We start from the raw sequence: 19,618 nt of genomic DNA, 5'->3' as shown, positions 1-19,618 counted from the left end.
CCCCAGGTTGGGGAGTGGGGGAGTATTGACTCAGCAGGGGGATCGGAGCTCCGCCCCAGGTTGGGGAGTATTGACTCAGCAGGGGGGTCGGAGCTCCACCCCAGGTTGGAGAGTATTGACTCAGCAGGGGGATCAGAGCTCCGCCCCAGGTTGGGGAGTATTGACTCAGCAGGGGGGTCGGAGCTCCGCCCCAGGTTGGAGAGTATTGACTCAGCAGGGGGATCGGAGCTCCGCCCCAGGTTGGGGAGTGGGGGAGTATTGACTCAGCAGGGGGGTCGGAGCTCCGCCCCAGGTTGGGGAGTATTGATTCAGCAGGGGGATCGGAGCTCCGCCCCAGGTTGGGGAGTATTCACTCAGCAGACAGATCGGAGCTCCGCCCCAGGTACTCTGCGGTTGGCGCAGCCCTGTTTTCAGGCCGGGCTTGTTATTGAGCAGTACATTCGCCGCCGGTCAGACGAGCTGTTCCGTAGGATGTTGTGTGCGGTGTATTTCCTCTGTGCGAGACCGGCTTGCTGTCACTGTGCGCCTGCTGGTTTAACCGTTGACTGAGGCGATGATAAGGAGGGATATCGCCGGCTCTTACCGTGAGGTAAAAGGCTTGATCGGGGGGGGGGGGGGGGGGGGGGGTGGGGGAGAAGTGTGCCGCGGACAACAGCATTTTGTTCCAGGCGGGAGCCTGTTGACTTTTCACTGAGTGGAAATTAGTTTCCTGAAGTCTATTTGGTCTAACATCAGTTTTCTATAATAGCCATTTAAAAAAAAAATTCATGTATCGCATACTTCTCCTCAATTAGCGATGACATTTAAACACATTGTTCCATGTACTCCTGTCCTGCACTGGGGATGTGGAGCTGCTTTTACCGCTGACGGAAGGGTGAGTAACCCCACCAACTTGTGCAGCCTGCAGTGGCCAGTAGGGCACCTCCCGGAGCCACTTCCAGCAACATGGTAGTCGCAGCTTTATTCTCTTCTAAGTGGTACAAGGCCGGGTACAAGGCCGAAGATAACTTCTTAACTTCATCAAAGACTGTCGGGCTAGTGCATCAAAACAATGATGGGACCTGACTGATCCAGCACCATCTGTCAAAGTCGATTGGGGGTTTGATGAAGTTCCTCCTTTGCTGCCTTCTCACTATTTGTGCCCTATGTTATCCACCCAGCAGTACATTAACTCCTCTTTTCCTTAATTGCAACCAAATAGATTCTGGCTTGAACCCTCATGTACATCACCTGTGCGTTTCTAATGCTGTTGACTGTATCTCCGAGGAAAGTATCCCCCCCCTTTGTAGACACGAATATTGTGCCCTTTCCTCCCCTTGTTTGAGCAAAATTTTTGTTCTTGCCTCTATATAATCTTACATGGCTACTTGTGTCTGTAATTCACTAACCGTTTTTATCAAGCTCAAGGCCTACATCTGTATGGATTTTAAATCCATCTCAGTCTGCTGCACATTCCTTCCCTGCCTGATCCTATATCTTTTTTTAAGAATATTTTTATTCTCCTTTTTTCACAATTTTTCTCCCAAATTTACACCCACCAACAACAAACAATAATCAGCAACAAATATATCAAACCCCATAACAATAACAACTATCCCATCCTCCCACCAACCATCAGCCCGCATGTTTACATAAACAAATGACAAAAAAGGAATCAGGGATTACCCATAGCCATCTTTAACATAATGTGGAGATGCCGGCGTTGGACTGGGGTGAGCACAGTAAGAAGTCTTACAACACCAGGTTAAAGTCCAACAGGTTTGTTTCAAACACGAGCTTTCGGAGCACGGCTCCTTCTTCAGGTGAATGGAAAGGCTTGTTCCAGAAATGTTTATGTAGACACAGTCAGAGATGCCCCGGAATGCGAGCACCTGCAGGCAATCAAATCATCAAAGATGCAGAGAGAGAGGTAACTCCAGGTTAAAGAGGTGTGAATTGTCCCAAGTCAGTTCAGTCGGTAGGCCTCTGCAAGTCCAGGCTTGTTGGTGGGGGCCGAATGTAATGCGACATGAATCCCAGATCCCGGTTGAGTCCGCATTCATGCGTGCGGAACTTAGCTATAAGTTTTTGCTCAGCAATTTTGCGTTGTCGCGTCTCCTGAAGGCCTCCTTGTAGAATGCTGACCCGGAGATCAGAGGCTGAATGTCCTTGACTGCTGAAGTGTTCCCCAACTGGAAGGGAACAGTCCTGCCTGTTGATAGTCGCACGATGCCCGTTTATTCGTTGTCGCAGTGTCTGCATGGTCTCGCCAATGTACCACGCTTCGGGACATCCTTTCCTGCAGCGTATGAGGTTTAACATACATAGCCCCCCTCCCCCACCAACGTGGCAGCACGGTAGCATGGTAGTTAGCATAAATGCTTCACAGCTCCAGGGTCCCAGGTTCGGTTCCCGGCTGGGTCACTGTCTGTGCGGAGTCTGTACGTCCTCCCCGTGTGTGCGTGGGTTTCCTCCGGGTGCTCCGGTTTCCTCCCACAGTCCAAAGATGTGCGGGTTAGGTGGATTGGCCATGCTAAATTGCCCGTAGTGTCCTAAAAAGTAAGGTTGGGGGGGGGTTTGTTGGGTTACGGGTATAGGGTGGATACGTGGGTTTGAGTAGGGTGATCATTGCTCGGCACAACATCGAGTGCCGAAGGGCCTGTTCTGTGCTGTACTGTTCTATGTTCTATGTTCTATTAACCCACCCCCCCCCCAACAAAATGTTCGATGTTATCCCATTCTTGAAAGTGCACAATAAATAGTGCCCATGACTTGTAGAACCCCTCCGAGCTTCCCCTCAGTTCAAACTTAACCTTCTCAAGGGTCTAGTATTCCAACAGGTCCCCTCGCCATGCCAGGGCACAGGGTGGAGAGGCTGCTGTCCATCCCAGCAGGATCCGCCTTCGGGCGATCAACGAGGCGAAGGCTACGATATCTGCCTCTGCTTCCGTTTCCAACCCTGGCTGGATGATCTTTCCTATTTCTTAACTACTCTATATATTCTATGCTATCTGTCTTTCCCAGTCCTTTGCGCACTTTATCCCCTCTCTAATGTTTCATTCTGGTGCTCTGCTCTCATTCTGCCAAATTAGGTTGTACCCACCCCCATGACACTTGTTAACCTTCCTGTGGAGACATTGAGCCCAACTGCCCTGTCCATGTGTACCCTGCCGATCTTGTACAGGTCCTTATTGCCCCAGACTGGCCTGAGTGCCCAGGTACCTGAAGGCGTCCCTCCTGCATGAACCTGGCTTTCTCACAGTTTGTTCACCTGTATGATTGAATGAATATTTAAATTGGTTGCATTATTTCCCTAGTTACAACAGTGATTACAATTCAGAGCTACTCCAGTAACTGTGACGGGCTTTGGAGCATACTAGGATCGTGAAAAGCACTTTTATCAACATGAGCAACTTGATTTGAGTTAATTGCTCCCTTTGCCATACTATTTATATTATTCTTCTCTGTCAAGCTAAATTGATTCTGCTCTGTCAAGCTATGTGTGAAATTGTGTCCCTTCATTTACAACTTACTTCATATGCAGCACTTGTGGCAGAACTAGCCTCTCACAGATTGGTCCCTTTAAGCCATCAGCAAAAGTGCACCATACAATCCTTCTCCAACGGATTTGAGTTCCTGCATGTCCATCACCTTACACAAATGGAAAAATGCTTTTGACTATGAAAGCTAAGGGTGGCACCGTGGCGCAGTGGTTAACATTGCTGCCTCACGTCGCTGAGGACCCTGGTTATATCCCGGCTCCGGGTCACTGCCCGTGTGGAGTTTGCATGTTCTTTTTTTAAAAAAAAAAACAACTTTTCAAAATTATATACATTGCTGTTTGTTTTCATTTATTAAACAGTCACAAAGGTTCCTTTTTAGGTTTCTCTATTTACAGTCTGTTGCTGTCTGGCTGGCTCAGCCTACAATCTCCCCCCCCCCCCCCCCCCGGGCCCGCTCCAGCTCCTCTCTCCTGGACCCCCCCCGCCCCCCGCCCCCACCCCTCTTTTTCACTGCTGTTCCCCATTTTTTCTTGCTGGGTTTTGCTACCTCGCCTTGCTCCCCCCGCCACTCCCAGTCCTCCCTCGCTTTCCTCTTTCTAGTCCTGGCTATTTTCCCCTGGTTACTGGCTATTTATTTATTTATGTGTTGGCACAAACAGGTCTCGGAACAGTCGGGTGAATGGCTCCCATGTTTTGTGGAAGCCCTCTTCCAACCCGCGGATGGTGAATTTGATTTTCTCCAGTTGGAGAAATTCTGATAGGTCGGACAGCCAGTCTGCACCTTTAGGTGGTGCTACTAATCGCCAACCAAGCAAGATTCCACGGCGGGCGATTACGGAGGCAAAGGCAAGGGTGCCCGTCCTCCCCAAGAAAATATCTGGCTGGTCTGATGCCCTGAAGACCGCCATTTTCGGGAATGGCTCCACCCTCATCCCCACCACTTTGGACATTGCCTCGAAGAAGGCTGTCCAGTACCCAGCAAGTCTGGGACAGGACCAGAACATATGGGCACCGTTCGCATCTATCTTCCACCTCTGGGAAGAACCTGCTTATTTGAGTTCTGGTCAAGTGGGCTTTATGTACCAATTTTAGCTGTGTTAGGTTGAGCCTCGTGCATATGGAGGTGGAGTTGACCCTGTGCAGTGCTTCGCTCCAATGTCCCCACCATATTTTGAACCCCAAGTCTTCCATTTATCCTGTGCTGTAATTTTCTTTGTTTTTTAAGTCGATCCTTGGAAAATAGGCGACAGGTTTAGATAAAGGATCTGGATCTGAGAGGGCCGAAGGGCCTGTTCTTGTGCTGTAATTTTTTTTTTCTTTAAGTAGATTTCCTCCTTGTCGCATCCAGTTCGGTGTCGGCCCTCTCTAGCAGTCGTTCGTACATGTCACTACAGTTCCCTCTGCCTCGGATGTCTGCGTCCAGTAGCTCTTCGCGAATATGTCCTTGTCTCCTTCCATAGGAAGTTTTTCAGCTGCAGGTATCCGCGTTCGTTGCCTTTAGCTCGTTGGAATCTCTGCGTCAGTTCTTCCAGTGTTGTGACCCTACCATCAGCTTATGGGCCCCTGACTGTCAATGTCCCCCCGTCCTGTCTCCACCTTTTTTTTCAAAAAATATTTAGAAAATATTTTATTGAAGCATTTGTAATTTTCACAATTAAACATGTTGACATTTCTAAAACAACCGCGTGGGTTGACGCACAAAATATCCCCTAAAAGAACAACAAACAAACCACATCCCCCACATCTTGTCCCTGTCCCCAATTACTCGTATACTAAGTTCCCTGTCAGTCTTCCCCCCCAAGTCGGTTTGTGTCTATGTCAGGGATTTCCGCTATGGTCTTTTTAATGAATTTTGCGTCGTCCTAGTTGGGCGCGTACACGTTGACAAGTACCACCGGTGCCCAGTCCAGGACCCCGCCGACCATGATGTACTGTCCCCGGGTCCATTACCGTCTTCGTCGTCGTAAACATCGTTCTCTTATTTAACAGAACCGCTACACCCCTGGCCCTCGCCCCGTAGCAGGACTGGTAAGACTGTCCCACCCAGCCCTTCCTTACCCGCTGTCGGTCCTGCTATCTCAGATGTGTATCGTGGAGGAAAACTATGTCGGCTCTCATGTTTCTTAGGTGGGTGAAGACTGGATCTTTTCAGTGGGCCGTTAAGTCCCCTGACATTCCAGGTGACTGTCCTGGTGGAGTGTTTTTGTCCCCTCGCTCCTGTGGGACTAACCATACTTGCCTGGTGGACGCGCCCCTGCCCTCCGGGGTTTCCCTTTGTTAGGGGGCCATACAAGATGGTCACTGTCACTGCTCTCCCCATGCGGTCGGGTCCCTGTACTCCAGGGTCTCCCTTTGCCCAGAGACCGCACTGGGTGGTTGCGGCCCTATGTAGCCATATTATCTGTTTTGCTCCATTCCTGTCCCTTTCCCCATGAACTCCCCCCTTCCCGCACCCCTGTCCCAATCCCCCCCACCCCCCACTCTGTCCCTCTCCCCCCAGCTCTTTTTCCCCTTTGCTTCTCCGTCCCCACTGCTTGTTCCCACCACCCCTGCCAGGCGCTGTCGCCCCCCCCCCCCCCCCCCCTCCGTTGGGGGGCCGCTGTGGCCTCTATCTGCTGCATGCTCCTGGCGCCAGCTCTCTATCGCAGCGTGATGGTGACCCGCCTCCTGGGAGTTACTGTCCTGCTGTCCTCCCACCCACTCTCTGTGGGTTCTGTCTGTACTTTCCCCCTCTTGCCCTACGCTTGTTCCTCTGCCTTCCTTCTGCTGTTGCCTTGTCTGCACGTATAGAGCCACCCTCTTCCAACTGCAGCGGTCACTCGGGTGGCGGCTCATAGTTCATCAGTCAGGTGTGTTGTGGGGTGGTGGAGGAGAGGAGAGGTTCTTTTCTTCCTCTACCTCAGTTCTTGGACTCCCTGGCCCAGTGCAGGATTGTTTCCCGGACCTGGTATTGGCGTACTTTGGCTATGATGGCCCTTGGTTGTTCCCCGGCCTTGGGTTTCAGTCACAGCGACCGGTGAGCCCTGACTATTTCTATTTAGGCAAAGTCACGCTTCCCAACAGGTTGCCCAGCATTTGGGCCATGTAGTTCATGGGGGTCTCTGCTTCGGTTCCTTCTGGTAGGCCCACGATTTGCATGTTCTGCGTGCTTGATTGATTTTCCTGGTCCTCAACCTTCCTACGTAGGTTACCCTGCATCGCAACCAGTCTCTCCACCTCCTTTTCCGGTGCCACGATCCGGGGAGTTTGCATATTCTTCTGTGTCTGCGTGGGTCTCACCCCTACAACCCAAAGATGTGCAGGGTAGGTGGATTGGCCACACTAAATTGCCGCTTAATTGGAAATAAAAAATAATTGGGTACTCTAAATGTATTAAAAAATAAATAAAGTATGAAATCACGCATACTTCAAACTGTCGCTAGTAGGGTCATAAAATATCAATATTCATGATTTAGAATTGGATATTTTCTCTAAGTAATTGCAGAATTTCCTACACTTGTACTAATTGATCTCGGGATTTTAAACATGGCAGTGCAACTAAAGGGCAGTCTGCCTCAGAGCAAGTTGCTTACCATGTCCATCTTGGAGAATAGTATTTGGCATCAAGGAACTTGCGAGAAATATTGTTGGAAATGGGACCATCCCCTCTGAGGTAAAAAGTGTCTGATGCCTTCCAACATCCACAGGGCTTGCTGATGTAGAGTTACATGTGCTGTTATCCAAGAGATTGTGGAGAAATTGTTGGTGGGGGGGGGGGGGGGGGGGTGTTGTGCAAGGGGTGAAGAAAAGAGGTGAGTCTAAAACACACCTTTTGGATAGTCTGAGCTACAAGAACATTTTGCTCTCAGCGCTCCTGCCCCCTCCCTACCTTGTTGCATGCCCCTGTGTTGAGCACCATCCCTGGCAAAGAGGTGGATGCATTTTCTTCAGTGTCAACTGTGCACTCACAATATAGGAGGTTATGATGACAGCAGCCCAAGTGTCTTGGCAGTTTTTCAATCACTGGCTTTGCCTATTAATAAATGTATGGTCTTTGTCTGACATTCTGTACAATGGCCTGTTTGAGCGAAAGAGGGTGCAGCAGTGAACTGGGGTTTGGCCATTCACTGGCAGGGTCTCCAATGGGTTACATTTTCCAGGGAATTACTACTATTTTAAAGGTAGTTTAAAAAAAAAAAAAAGATTTCTAGGCTTTAATTTGAATGACACGTAAACTAAATACCGTTTTTTCAGGATGCTCATTGTTAAATGATTCAAATTATTCAGTAACTGAAAAGATCAAATTGGTTGTGGGAAAAGCATTCCTGCCGATACCGGCTACCCTGCAGCATTTAACGCAGCAAGGAGTGTTTAAGTGACTGGAGTCAGGACTTCCACCCCTCACTCAGGACAAAGTCCTACCCCAGAGAGCAGACAGCCAATTAGTCATCCCAGCAATGGCGCAACGGCCAAGACCGCGATGACAAGTGGTCATAGAGTCCGAAATCCAGGAAGGATGGGTGATCTCACAGTGGGGATGGTGGTGAGGTGAGGCCTCTGCCTCTATCCCCCCACCCCTTGCTGAACTCCTCCTGCCAGCCTGAAAATTGAGGCTGGGCTGGAACACCATTTATGCGGTCATTTATATTTTTTTTATTTTTTTTTTAAAAATAAATTTAGAATATCCAATTCATTTTTTCCAATTAAGGGGCAATTTAACGTGGCCAATCCACCTAACCTGCACATCTTTGGGTTGTGGGGGTGAAACCCACGCAGACACGGGGAGAATGTGCAAACTCCTCACAGACAGTGACCCAGGGCCGGGATTCGAACCCGGGTCCTCAGCGCCGTAGGCAGCAATGCTAACCACTGTGCCACCGTGCCGCCCTGGTCATTTATATTTAAGGTCCTGAATTGGGTCAAGGTCTTAGGCTTCATCCATCCGACCGTAAAACTGCGGACAGGTGAGCGCGGGAAGCCTTTCCGAGGAATTTTATAAGATCCCTCCCACCTGCAAACCCATTGCTGCTATTTCTCTTTCCATTTCTCACCGGACTACATAATAAGCTTTGCAAAATGCTCTTCAGAGGACTGATTATGCCAGACTCCCTGTACCTTGAACTGGATGTATTCTTACTCAATCCCTGCGCAGAACAATTAATTCCAACAGCCTGACATGAATTTATTTTAATTAGTATTATCTTTGAACTTTTGATGTGTTGTTGAAATATCCAGACCTCTGCAGGTCTTAAGTTCCCTGATCACTGGATGACCCAATCACTCATGTCCAGTTATTGAAATCTATGTTTTATAAAATGTTACTTTTCTCTGCAGCTTGCAGATGCTGGAACAGAGGAAAGAACTTGCACTTCTGTACTCAGCGATGAGACTGGTGCTGAGCAAGACGATGTTAATGGAACAGTAATCCAAGGTATAAACGACATTGCGAAAGGCTGCTCACTATTCCATTACTTCCTGCACACAATCACTCGGGGCTGAGTTTTATCCATGAACTTTGCCCGTGGAATTGGCAGAGTGCCCACTGACGGCCCACGTGCATGATTGTGCGGTATCAGGGGTGGTGTTAGGTCCCGGCCTGGCGAGATCCTGGACATACCTGGGTTTAGGGGCATCTGTGGTTCCTTTTCCTCCAGGGTCTCCTGTCATACCAGTAGTGACCACTGATCCTGGTGTGGCACACAGCTGCTGGCTTCCAATAAGGTGGAACTTCTTCCTGGAGACAGACGCACTCACACAGCTTGGCTTGTCATGTGACTTCTCCCTTCAACTGAAATGAAATGAAAATCGCTTATTGTTACAAGTAGGCTTCAAATGAAGTTACTGTGAAAAGCCCCTAGTCGCTACATTCCGGCGCCTGTTTGGGGAGGCTGGTACGGGAATTGAACCGTGCTGCTGGCCTGCCTTGGTCTGCTTTCAAAGCCAGCAATAGCCAGCGATTCAAATGATACTTGTAAATCCCAGTTATAACTTGATTAGCTTGTCTGACAAGTTATCTTAAAAATGGAAGGTCTTTTATCTAAGCAATGAACCTTGAATGGTTTATCTTCTGCTGTTGGTTATTTCCATACATATCTTGTCAGTAGTGGAGGAAGGACTTTCACAGTCCGGGGGAGGGGAGTGGGGGCGGGGGGCATGCATGTGTCAGTGACTATTGTCTTTGGTGAGTTTTGCTGACTTGCTGCCTCCTCTCCAAATGTTGGAATGTATTTATGTAGTAATGTAAATTAGTGACGGCCATCTTGATGTAGGTTGAATTCACTTAAGCATGTTTCAAAAACTCTTGTCTATTTGAAAGTCCAATAATTTTTTCTAGCTGCTGGATAAAAATCAGTATTTGATATAAAAACATCTTTATAACAACCGTCATATTGTCTGACTGAAATGCAGCTTGATTATCGATTTTCCTTTAATTTAGAGTGCCCAATTCTTTTTTTTCAATTAAGGGGCAATTTAGCATGGACAATTCACCTAACCTGCACATCTTTGGGTTGTGGAGGTGAGACCCACGCAGACTTGGGGAGAATGTGCAAACTCCACACGGACAAACTCCACACGGACACTGACCCAGAGCCGGGATCGAACCCGGGTCCTCGGCGCAGTGAGGCAGCGGTGCTAACCACTGCGTCACAGTGCTGCCGTTCAATTTTTTTTATAAGAAAGTAGGCTCATGCATCCAGTGCCGTCTTTATCTTTACTTTGTCTTCTTTTGTGTCCTTCAGACAAACATTTAGGTTCGGTGCTCAATATTATAGTTTAGGGAAATTTGTCACCTTGTACTTTGTTACAGCAATGCAATAACATTTACTTATCAAACTAAAAACAAGACTCCAGCAGTTGAAAGTTAATTTATTCGCCATAAAGTATCTATGAAGGACAGAGCCTCAAAAAAAATGCGTATATTAAAATAAAAGTAATTCATTATGTTTGCTCTCCCACCTGACTTCCCTTTTTCTTCTGACATTTTCTTTTCCTTTTGAGCATCTCACTTTTCGTCATCTACCTCTCCGTTTCTCCTATGTCCACTGTTGTCCAAAGTCTCCACACAACTTCCTGCACTAAACCTCTTCTTTTATTTCCTCACATAAACCCCTGCGTTGAATGGCCCCGGATCCTTGATGAATGAAATCTCTCATCCCATGTGGAAAAACAACTCCTTCATAGAATCCCTACAGTGCAGAAGGGAGCCATTTGGGGCATCGAATCAGCAGCGTCCCTGCGAAAGAGCCCTCTAACTAGGCCCACCTCCCTGTCCCATCCTGTGACCCTGCACATTGATCATGGCCAATCCACCTAACCTGCACATCTTTGGTCAGTGGAGGAAACCAGAGCACCCGGAGGCATCCCATGCAGACACGGCGAGAATGTGCAACCTCCACACAGACAGTCACCCGAGGTTGGAATCGAACCCTTGTCCCTAACATTGCCACCACTCCTGACATCCTCCTATTGTATTCCTGCTGCTGCCCCTTTACATCTGAGAACATTAGATGTTTAAGCATCAGGTGCAGCCAGGTCCATCTAGACTATATTAAGCAACAGCTTTGACAAAGAGTCATCCAGACTCCAAATGTTAGCTCCCTTCTTTCACCACAGATGCTGTCAGACCTGCTGAGATTGTCCAGTGTTTTCTGTTTCCGTTTCAGATTCCAGCATCCGCAGTAATTTGCGTTTATCTTGAGCAATAGTCTGTCTAATCCCAATGGATTTTGGTTGATAAAGGCCTCAAGCCGCTCCATTGTGGCAGAAATCCAAGAATTGACCAAACTTTCTAAATCCTGTCCCCAAACCTAGCATTTCCTAACTTCGCGGAGACTTGATTGATGCCGGGTTGAGATTTGCGCACATGGAAGCAGCTGGTCATTTAAATCACCAGCTTCCTCCACTGAAATGGGATTTTCGAAGAATCTGGAGTGTGTAGATTATAACTGATAAGAGGAAGTCTGAACTTGATGAATGTGTTTGGATAGCCAGGGTACTACTTTGGTTCAGGTACCGGGACACCCTAAAGGTTATGGTCACCCCAAAGATTAAGGTATCATTTGGGACGGGTAAGGCTCCCTTTGGGAGAGATAAGGCAGCCTTTGAGATTGTTAAGAATGAGCATGATTATGCATTTTTTATGCACAAACCCATTGGGATGGTGAAGGAATTGTCCAGCTGTCAAACCTGTCAAAGATATCCAGGAAGTCTCAAAGCTGTCAAGGAACTGTCCAAGGATACTAGCTGAATTGAAATGGAGGGGATAAAGGCAAAGGGTGGTGGATGTGGGGCATGGGTTGGCAGTAAGTTGACATAGGGAGTATGAGCCCATTGGGATTGAGTAGAAGGGAAGTAAGCTAGCTATGGGGGCCTTGGGGCATTGGTTTGCAAGGTGGGACAGAGGAAATGGGAGGGGTGAAGGATGGACGGATTTTTTCCGCGTCCAGCACAGCCAATGCATTCGTTCCGGGGTCACCTGCCCCGAATCTAGTTTCAGCCATATCCCTCGCCCCACATCCTGATTGAAAATCCCTCCTGAAATGGACATTTTTAAAGATTGAGTTCGCCAAGCCGGGAAATCTCCAGACTCTGCGAACCAGACCCGGGGGTGAAAATCTGGGCCACACTCTTCTTGTGCTCCCTTCATCCTCCCCTCCAACATCAATTGTGAAGAGCATGTAAAATCATTTTGTTTTAAGGATTTTCTCCTTTACTTACTTCCTTCTTCCCTAGTTCTGACATCTCATATTGATCTAGCTTCTTTCTCATTCTTTTCCCATGTTCATCAAGCCCATTTCCATGAAACTAACTTTACACCTTCAATCTCCTGATAAATGACCATGTAACTCACCTTCGCCCAGTATTCCCTGATATAAACAATTCCTTTCCTTTAGATTTTGTTATTCAGCTTTTGAAATTGCAGTCAACTGCCCTTTCCAACTAAATCCCCCTTCTCTCTAACATTCATTTAAAGCATTATTATTACCATGCTTTTTGCTCACTTCTTCCTTTGGCACCTATTTGAACCTCCTCAGTCCGGTTTTCACCCTCAGCACCAAAATGCATGATAAAACATCCTTTGTGAGTGTAATCGTGGAGGCTTCCCCACTTGGTGTTCTTCAACCTTCTGCAAAATATGACATACCCAACCCCACATCGTCCTCATGTTCATTGCGAGTGCCCAGAGATTTTATTCTTGGCACCTTAAGCTCCTTGTGGGGTTACTGGGATAGTAATTGCACCTGAAGTGCAATAGGATGTGGCAGAGGAGCTTTTCATGATTGGGATCAAGATCTTGACTCTCACTCACCAATTACAATTCCAGATGCACCCTTGTGCTATCTGGCATCAAGATGGACTTCCTTTAGTGTAGAAGGAGGCCATTTGGCCTATCGAACCCACACCGACCCGCTGAAAGAGTACCCTACCTAGGCCCACTCCCCTGCCCTATCCCCGTAACCCTACATCAACCTTTAGACTCTAAGGGGCAATTTAGCATGACCAACCCACCTAACCTGCACACCTTTGGACTGTTGGAGGGAACCGGAGCATCTGGAGAAAACCCATGCAGACAGGTTTGGAGGACAACATACAGACTCCACACAGACAGTCACCCAAAGCCAGAACTGAACCCAGGTCCCTGTCACTGAGAGACAGCAGTGCTAACCACTGTGCCATCGTACCGCCCCAGTTTAATTGTAGGCAGATAGTGGGCATTAACTGGTGATTAATTTTTGATACTTAAACTGTGGTGGTTAGACTGAATGTTGTTGTTTATAATCAATAACTGGTAAAGAAATGCTTAACAGTTTGGAAAAAGGGGCTCCAGTTATATCCATCACAAACTGGCTTTCTGAAATATTTTTTTTTATAAATGTTTTTTATTGAGTTTTCATATTTTATATATGACAAATTACAAATTATTGGAGAGAGAGAAAGAAAAAGGAAAACACAAAAATTTAACATGAATATTTACAGGTAAGCATCTTCATAACAACAATTGTGGCCGCCCCCTTTAGCCAGCATACATATTTTACATTCCCCAATAAGATTGTTTACTCCCGTCTGAGCACTGCCCAGGCCTGTACTTCCTTAATTCCACCAGCATTGAGATTCTTCTAAACACCTTTCTACCCAAAGCTGAGTTTGCATATTCTTCCCTTGTTTGCGTGGGCTTCTTCCGGGTGCTCCGGTTTCCTGCCACAGTCCAAAGATGTTCAGGTTAGGTAGATTGGCCATGCTAAATTGCCCTTGGGTGGAGTTACAGGGATAGAGTGGGGATAGGGCCTTGATAAGGTGCTCTTTCAGAGGGTCAGTGCAGACCCGATGTGCTGAATGGCCTCCTTCTGCACTGTAGTGATTCTATAACCTCCCAATCATGAAAAGCTCCTCTGCCACATCCTATTGCACTTCAGGTCCACACCTCTTTCTTCACCAACCTTCATTGAGCTCCTCATTCCCAGTACATTGAATTCAAAATCAGGGTGGAAGGGTTTGTAAGCTAGAATGATGGCTGCTGGCCGCTCAGCTCTATATGTGACAGCAAATCCTGCCGTTCTTTTGATTGTGGCCTCCTTTTGTATTCTTCCCTCTTTCCACTCTTTTTATGTAGCAAACCTTCAAACGTATCTTGACTCTGAAATCTTCCCCAAAACACCGCTGCCTTGCCACCACCTTTTCTTCCAACAAGTGAAGAATGAGGTGGTCAGTTGCAGTATCACTCTTCACCACTGGAGTATTGGCAGAGAGATTGCCAGATCTCTAATGAGACTTCCTTCGTGGTCAGTGGTGAGCACCTTTGCCTAATCACCGACTGCAAGCTTTGAACCAAAGTGTTTCTTAATACCGTAGCTACTGAGATGTGAATAATCTTGTTTCTTTATTGTGCAAGTGTTAAATCTGAACAACAAAGTGTTTGGTGTCAGGTAACAAAAGAGGGAAGGAATTTGCAGTTAAATTACTATTTGCAGTTAAATTACTATTTCCCCCCTGTTCTAGATGATGAACTTGGTTCCACAAGTCTTTCTTCCATCTTTGGTAAAACCTGTCTGAAGAACACCTGTGCTGTGATTCTTATCTTTATCTATCTGCTCCTGATGTCCGTGGCAGTGTTCCTGGCCTACCAGACCATCACAGACTTCAGGGAGAAGTTCAAACATCCTGTTATGTCCGTCTCCTTCCAGGAAGTTCTGAAATATGATGCTCCTGGTGAGAATGCAGTTTTTTGTTTCTTTGTTAATGTAAAATAAGCTAAAAGCGAAATACTGCAGATTCTGGAGATCTGCAAGAAGAACAAAGTGCTGGAAATACTCAGCAGATCGGGCAGCGTCTGTGGAGAGAGGAGCAGAGTTAACATTTCAGCTCCATGGCCTTGCATCAGAACTGGAATGCAATGCTTGCGAGTTTGATGGAGGTAGGTTCAGTCAAGAAATTCAAAAGGGAATTGGATCATTATCTAAAGGAAAAATACAGTGGTACAGGGAAAAAGCGGAGAGGTGGCACTGGGTGAATTGCTCCTTGCGCTGGTATGGAAGGTTGCATAATCAGAACCGATACAACAAAAAGAGAAACTGGAACGCTTCAAGAACATTCCTGGAAGAAAGGTGGCAGTGAATTAAACACTAATACAAAAACAAAATATTGTGGTCGCTGTTCTCTCTGCACACATTCTGCCTGACCTGCTGAGTATTTCCAGCATTTTGTTTTTTGATGTAAGGTGGTACTTGGGCATTTCAAGTAGTATATTGTCATCTGATGCTATTGATTGTCCTAATGACTGGCGTTGAAAGCAATCTGATGAGTGCATTTAATTAGGTTTGATGCAATCTGCTCACTCCGAGTAATTAAAATAATTTGAATTAGCAGTGTTTGACGTTGCTAACAACACCATCGATTTCAGATATTTCCTTGCTGGGTGTGGTATGTTGCTCGGCCTATGCCTCAGGCTTCAAATTATTTATGGATAACCAGTAGAGAGCATGTGATGCCTGGAGAATGCGGTGGCAGCTCAGAACTCGGGCGTGGCAAAGGAAACTGGGATGGTTTCTTCTGTGTACTACACATAGCAAAATAACGCAATCTTAAAAAAAGATAAATGTTTCTGACTTTGCTACACATAGCACACACAACCTTGCTCAACACTTTCTTATTCATGCATGGGGCTGCAATTTAGTGCGTTTTCGGCGGTGGAGGGCATGTAAAACAAGGTGTGTGCCCACCCCACCACCTTCCCATCCAAACCTGTGTATGCCCCTATAATACCAGGGGGTGGGTGGACACTGAAATCATAAGAATACCTGCCATATTTAAACAGCTATTCAGGGGCAAATTAACTTGTTACCAGGTCAACCGACCCTGATAATATACTGCACATGCCATAAAACAATATTATGAAGAGATGAGTCACACTGGCAAATGGTTAACTGATGAAGCCAAAATCTCAGTTAATGAAAGCAGAGTTATACATAATCATTGCTATTTTAGTATTCCTAATATTCTATGCTTAATTAGCTATGGACCAATATTTTCTTATAGACCATTAACAATTGAGAATTATAGAGTCTACAGTGTGAAAAGAGACCATTCAGCCCATCGAGTCTGCACCGGCCCTTGGAAAGGGCACCCTACTTAACCCCACCTAACCTTTTGGACTCTAAGGGGCAATTTACATGGTAGCAGAGTGGTTAGAACTGTTGCTTCATAGCGCCAGGGCCCCAGGTTCGATTCCTAGCTTGGGTCATTGTTTAGCGGAGCCTGCACATTCTCCCCGTTTCTGCATGGGTTTCCTCCAGGTGCTCCGATTCCTCCCACAAGTCCCAAAAGATGTGCTGTTGGGTAATTTGGACATTCTGAATTCCCCCTCTGTACCCAAACAGGTGCCGGAATGTGGCAACTAGGGGATTTTCACAGTAACTTCATTGCACTGTTAATGTAAGCCTTCTTGAGACATTAATAAAGATTATTATAACTCCCAGGAGAGGGCAGCACGGTAGCGCAGTGGGTTAGCCCTGTTGCCTCACGGCCCCGAGGTCCCAAGTTCGATCCCGGCTCTGGGTCACTGTCCATGTGGACTTTGCACATTCTCCCCGTGTTTGTGTGGGTTTCGCCCCGACAACCCAAAGATGTGCCGGCTACGTGGATTGGCCACGCTAAATTGTCCCTTAATTGGAATAAGTGAATTGGGTATTCTAAATTTATCAAAAAAATAAATAAATAACTCCCAGGAGCAAGACATCTTCCCCAGCAAGGGATGGCAGTCCCACCTGGCCCGCTGTGTGTCATGGCTGTGGGGCAGGCGGTGTAGACTGAGTCAGCTCCATGCCACCTTTGCTACTGGCTGGCTTGGAGAGGGGGGGAATGAGCCACTAGCATTCCCTGCCCCCTGTAATATTTAGCCCATGGGATGTGAGCATTGCTGGCAAATCTGTCATTTATTACCAATCTCTAATTGTCCTTGGGAAGGTGGTGCACCGTCTTGAACTGCTGCAGTGTGGGGTAGATACATCCACAGTGCTGTTAGAAAAGAAGTTCCACGGCTTTGGCCAGCAATGATATAATAACTACGATATAGTTTCAAGTCAGGATAATGAGTGACTTGGATGGAACTTTTTTTTAATAGAACATACAGTTTAGAAGGAGGCCATTTGGCCCATTGAGTCTGCACCGACCCACTTAAGTCCTCACTTCCACCCTATCCCCATAACCCAATAACCCCTCCTCACCTTTTTGGTCACTAAGAGCAATTTATCATGGTCAATCCACCTAACCTGCACGTCTTTGGACTGTGGGAGGAAACCGGAGCACCCGGATGAAACCCACGCAGACACGGGGAGAACGTGCAGACTCCGCACAGACAGTGACCCAGCAGGGAATCGAACCTGGGACTCTGGCGCTGTGAAGCCACAGTGCTATCCACTTGTGCTACCGTGCTGCCCGTTAACTTGCAGGTGTTGGTGTTCCCATGCATTTGTTGCCCGTACCGTTCTAGGTAGAGATCACCGGTTCGAACAGAGCTGCTGAAGGAGGCTTGGTGAGTTGCTGGAGTGTAAATGGTACACACTGCTGCTGGTGAGAGTGGGTGGTAGAGAGAATTAATGTTTTTTGTGGTGAATGGAGTGCCAATCAAGTGAGCTGTTTTGACCTGGATAGTGTTGAGCTTCTTGAGTGTTGTGGGCGCTGCATTAATCCAGGCAAGTTGAGTGTATTCCATCACACTCCTTTTCCCCCCTATTTTTATAAATTGGGAGTACCCAATTATTTTTTTCAATTAAGGGGCAATTTAGTGTGGCCAATCCACCTATCCTGCACATCTTTGGGTTGTGGGGGTGAAACCCATGCAGACATTGGGGAGAATGTGCAAATTTTGGTACTCCAAATTTATAAAAATAGGGGGAAAAAAAGGAGTATGATGGCATATGCTCAACTTGCTTGGACAGTGACCCAGGGCCAGGATTCGAACCTGGGTCCTCAGTGCCACAGTCCCAGTGCTAACCACTGCGCCACATGCCACCCCATTCCATCACACTCCTGACTTGTGCCTTGTAGAGAGTGGCAGATTTCAGAGTCAGGAGGTTAGCTAGTCACCACAGAATACCCTGCCTCTCTAATGGACAGAGAATCCAAAGATCCTTTGTGGACCATGGCTAATTACTTACTAACCAGCTCTTGTAGCCACAGCATTTATATGGTTGATCCTGTAAAGCTTTTGGTCAATGATGGCCTACTTCCAGGTGAGGGGAACGGTAAAGGTAATGCTATTTAAATTCAATACAGTAAGAAGTCTTACACACCAGGTTAAAGTCCAACAGGTTTGTTTCAAACACTAGCTTTCGGAGCACTGCTCCTTCCTCAGGTGAATTCACCTGAGGAAGGAGCAGTGCTCCGAAAGCTAGTGTTTGAAACAAACCTGTTGGACTTTAACCTGGTGTTGTAAGACTTCTGACTGTGCTCACCCCAGTCCAACGCCGGCATCTCCACATCATGGCTACCATTTAAATTCAAGGGGAGGTGATGAGACTCTTAGTAGAGATGGTCATTGTCTGGAGTATCTTAGACATGAGCATTCCTTGTCACTTATCAACCCAAGCTTGAAGAGGTTACCCAGGCCCCACTCACATCTGGGCACGAATTGTTGGTGGTGTTGCAAATGGAGCTAAACTATGAAATCATCAGTGAACAACCCACTTTGACCCTATGATGGAGGACAGGTCATTGCTGAAACAGTTGAAAATAGTTGGGCCAAGGTCACCAGTGAGGAGCTCCTACAGTGATGCCCTGGGGTGCAATGATTGGTCTCCAACAACTGAATTTTCCTTTACGTTAGGTAGAACTCCAGTCAATGGAAAGAGTTCCCCCAATTCCCATTGACTTCAGCTTTGCTAGAGCTGCTTAATGCCACACATGATACACTGCAGGCTTGATGACATGGGCAGTCACTCACCTCTTGTTTGGAATTCAGCCCTTTTGGCCATATTTGGACGAAGGCTGTAATAATGAAGTCTGGAGCTGAGTGGTCCTGGTCGAACCCAAACTGTATCGCTGAACAGGATATTGCTGAATAAGTCCTGCTTGATGGCAATGCTGACAACTCCTTCCATCTCTTTGCTGATGATTGAAAGTAAATTGATGAAGTGGTAATTGGCTGTAGACAGGGCAATTTCCCGCATTGCCAAATAGATGTCAGTGTTGTAGCTGTACTGGAGCAGCTTGCTTAAGGACGAAACTAGTTCAGGAGCACAAGTCTTCAATACTATTACCGAAACATTGTCAGGACCCATAGCCTTTGCATGTATTCAGTGAATTCCATTATTTTTTTAGTATCTCGTGGAATCGAACTGTCTGCAGACGCGTGGCAAGTTATGTTCACGCCACAAGTGTCAGGCAATGACCATCTCCTACAAGAGAGGATCTAACCACCGCCCCTTGACATTCAATGGCATTACAATTGCTGAATCCCCCACAATCAACATCCTGGGGGTTGCCATTGATCAGAAACTGCACTGGACTAGCCACATTAATACTGTTGCTGCCAGGGCAGGTCAAAGACTAGAAATCCTACGGCGAGTAACTCACCTCCTGATCCCCCAAAGCCTATCCACCATCTACAAGGCACAAGTCAGGAGTGTTATGGAATGCTCTCACTTGCCTGGATGTGTGCA

The 19,618-nt window shown here is 47.0% G+C and overlaps 1 protein-coding gene across 3 annotated transcripts in view; it reads left to right on the top strand.

Annotated features, from left to right (window-relative positions):
• Positions 1 to 301: 301 nt before the first annotated feature.
• Positions 302 to 19,618, top strand: part of pacc1 (proton activated chloride channel 1) — a 57,017-nt gene continuing 37,700 nt past the window's right edge. The window contains exons 1-3 of one of the 3 annotated variants that reach the window (XM_038811029.1): positions 313 to 589; positions 8,796 to 8,892; positions 14,460 to 14,669. In XM_038811029.1, coding sequence (XP_038666957.1) covers positions 554 to 589; positions 8,796 to 8,892; positions 14,460 to 14,669 — 343 coding nt within the window. In that variant the 5' untranslated portion in view covers positions 313 to 553. Of the gene's footprint in view, positions 590 to 8,795; positions 8,893 to 14,459; positions 14,670 to 19,618 lie in introns of all 3 variants that reach the window. The other 2 variants (XM_038811038.1, XM_038811049.1) reach the window with 2 other exon arrangements.

The sequence above is a fragment of the Scyliorhinus canicula genome, chromosome 1 (genome assembly GCF_902713615.1).
Source record: "Scyliorhinus canicula chromosome 1, sScyCan1.1, whole genome shotgun sequence".
NCBI lineage: Eukaryota > Metazoa > Chordata > Chondrichthyes > Carcharhiniformes > Scyliorhinidae > Scyliorhinus > Scyliorhinus canicula.
Note: the sequence above shows the minus strand (reverse complement) of the source record. Positions and strands in the feature narration are given on the sequence as shown.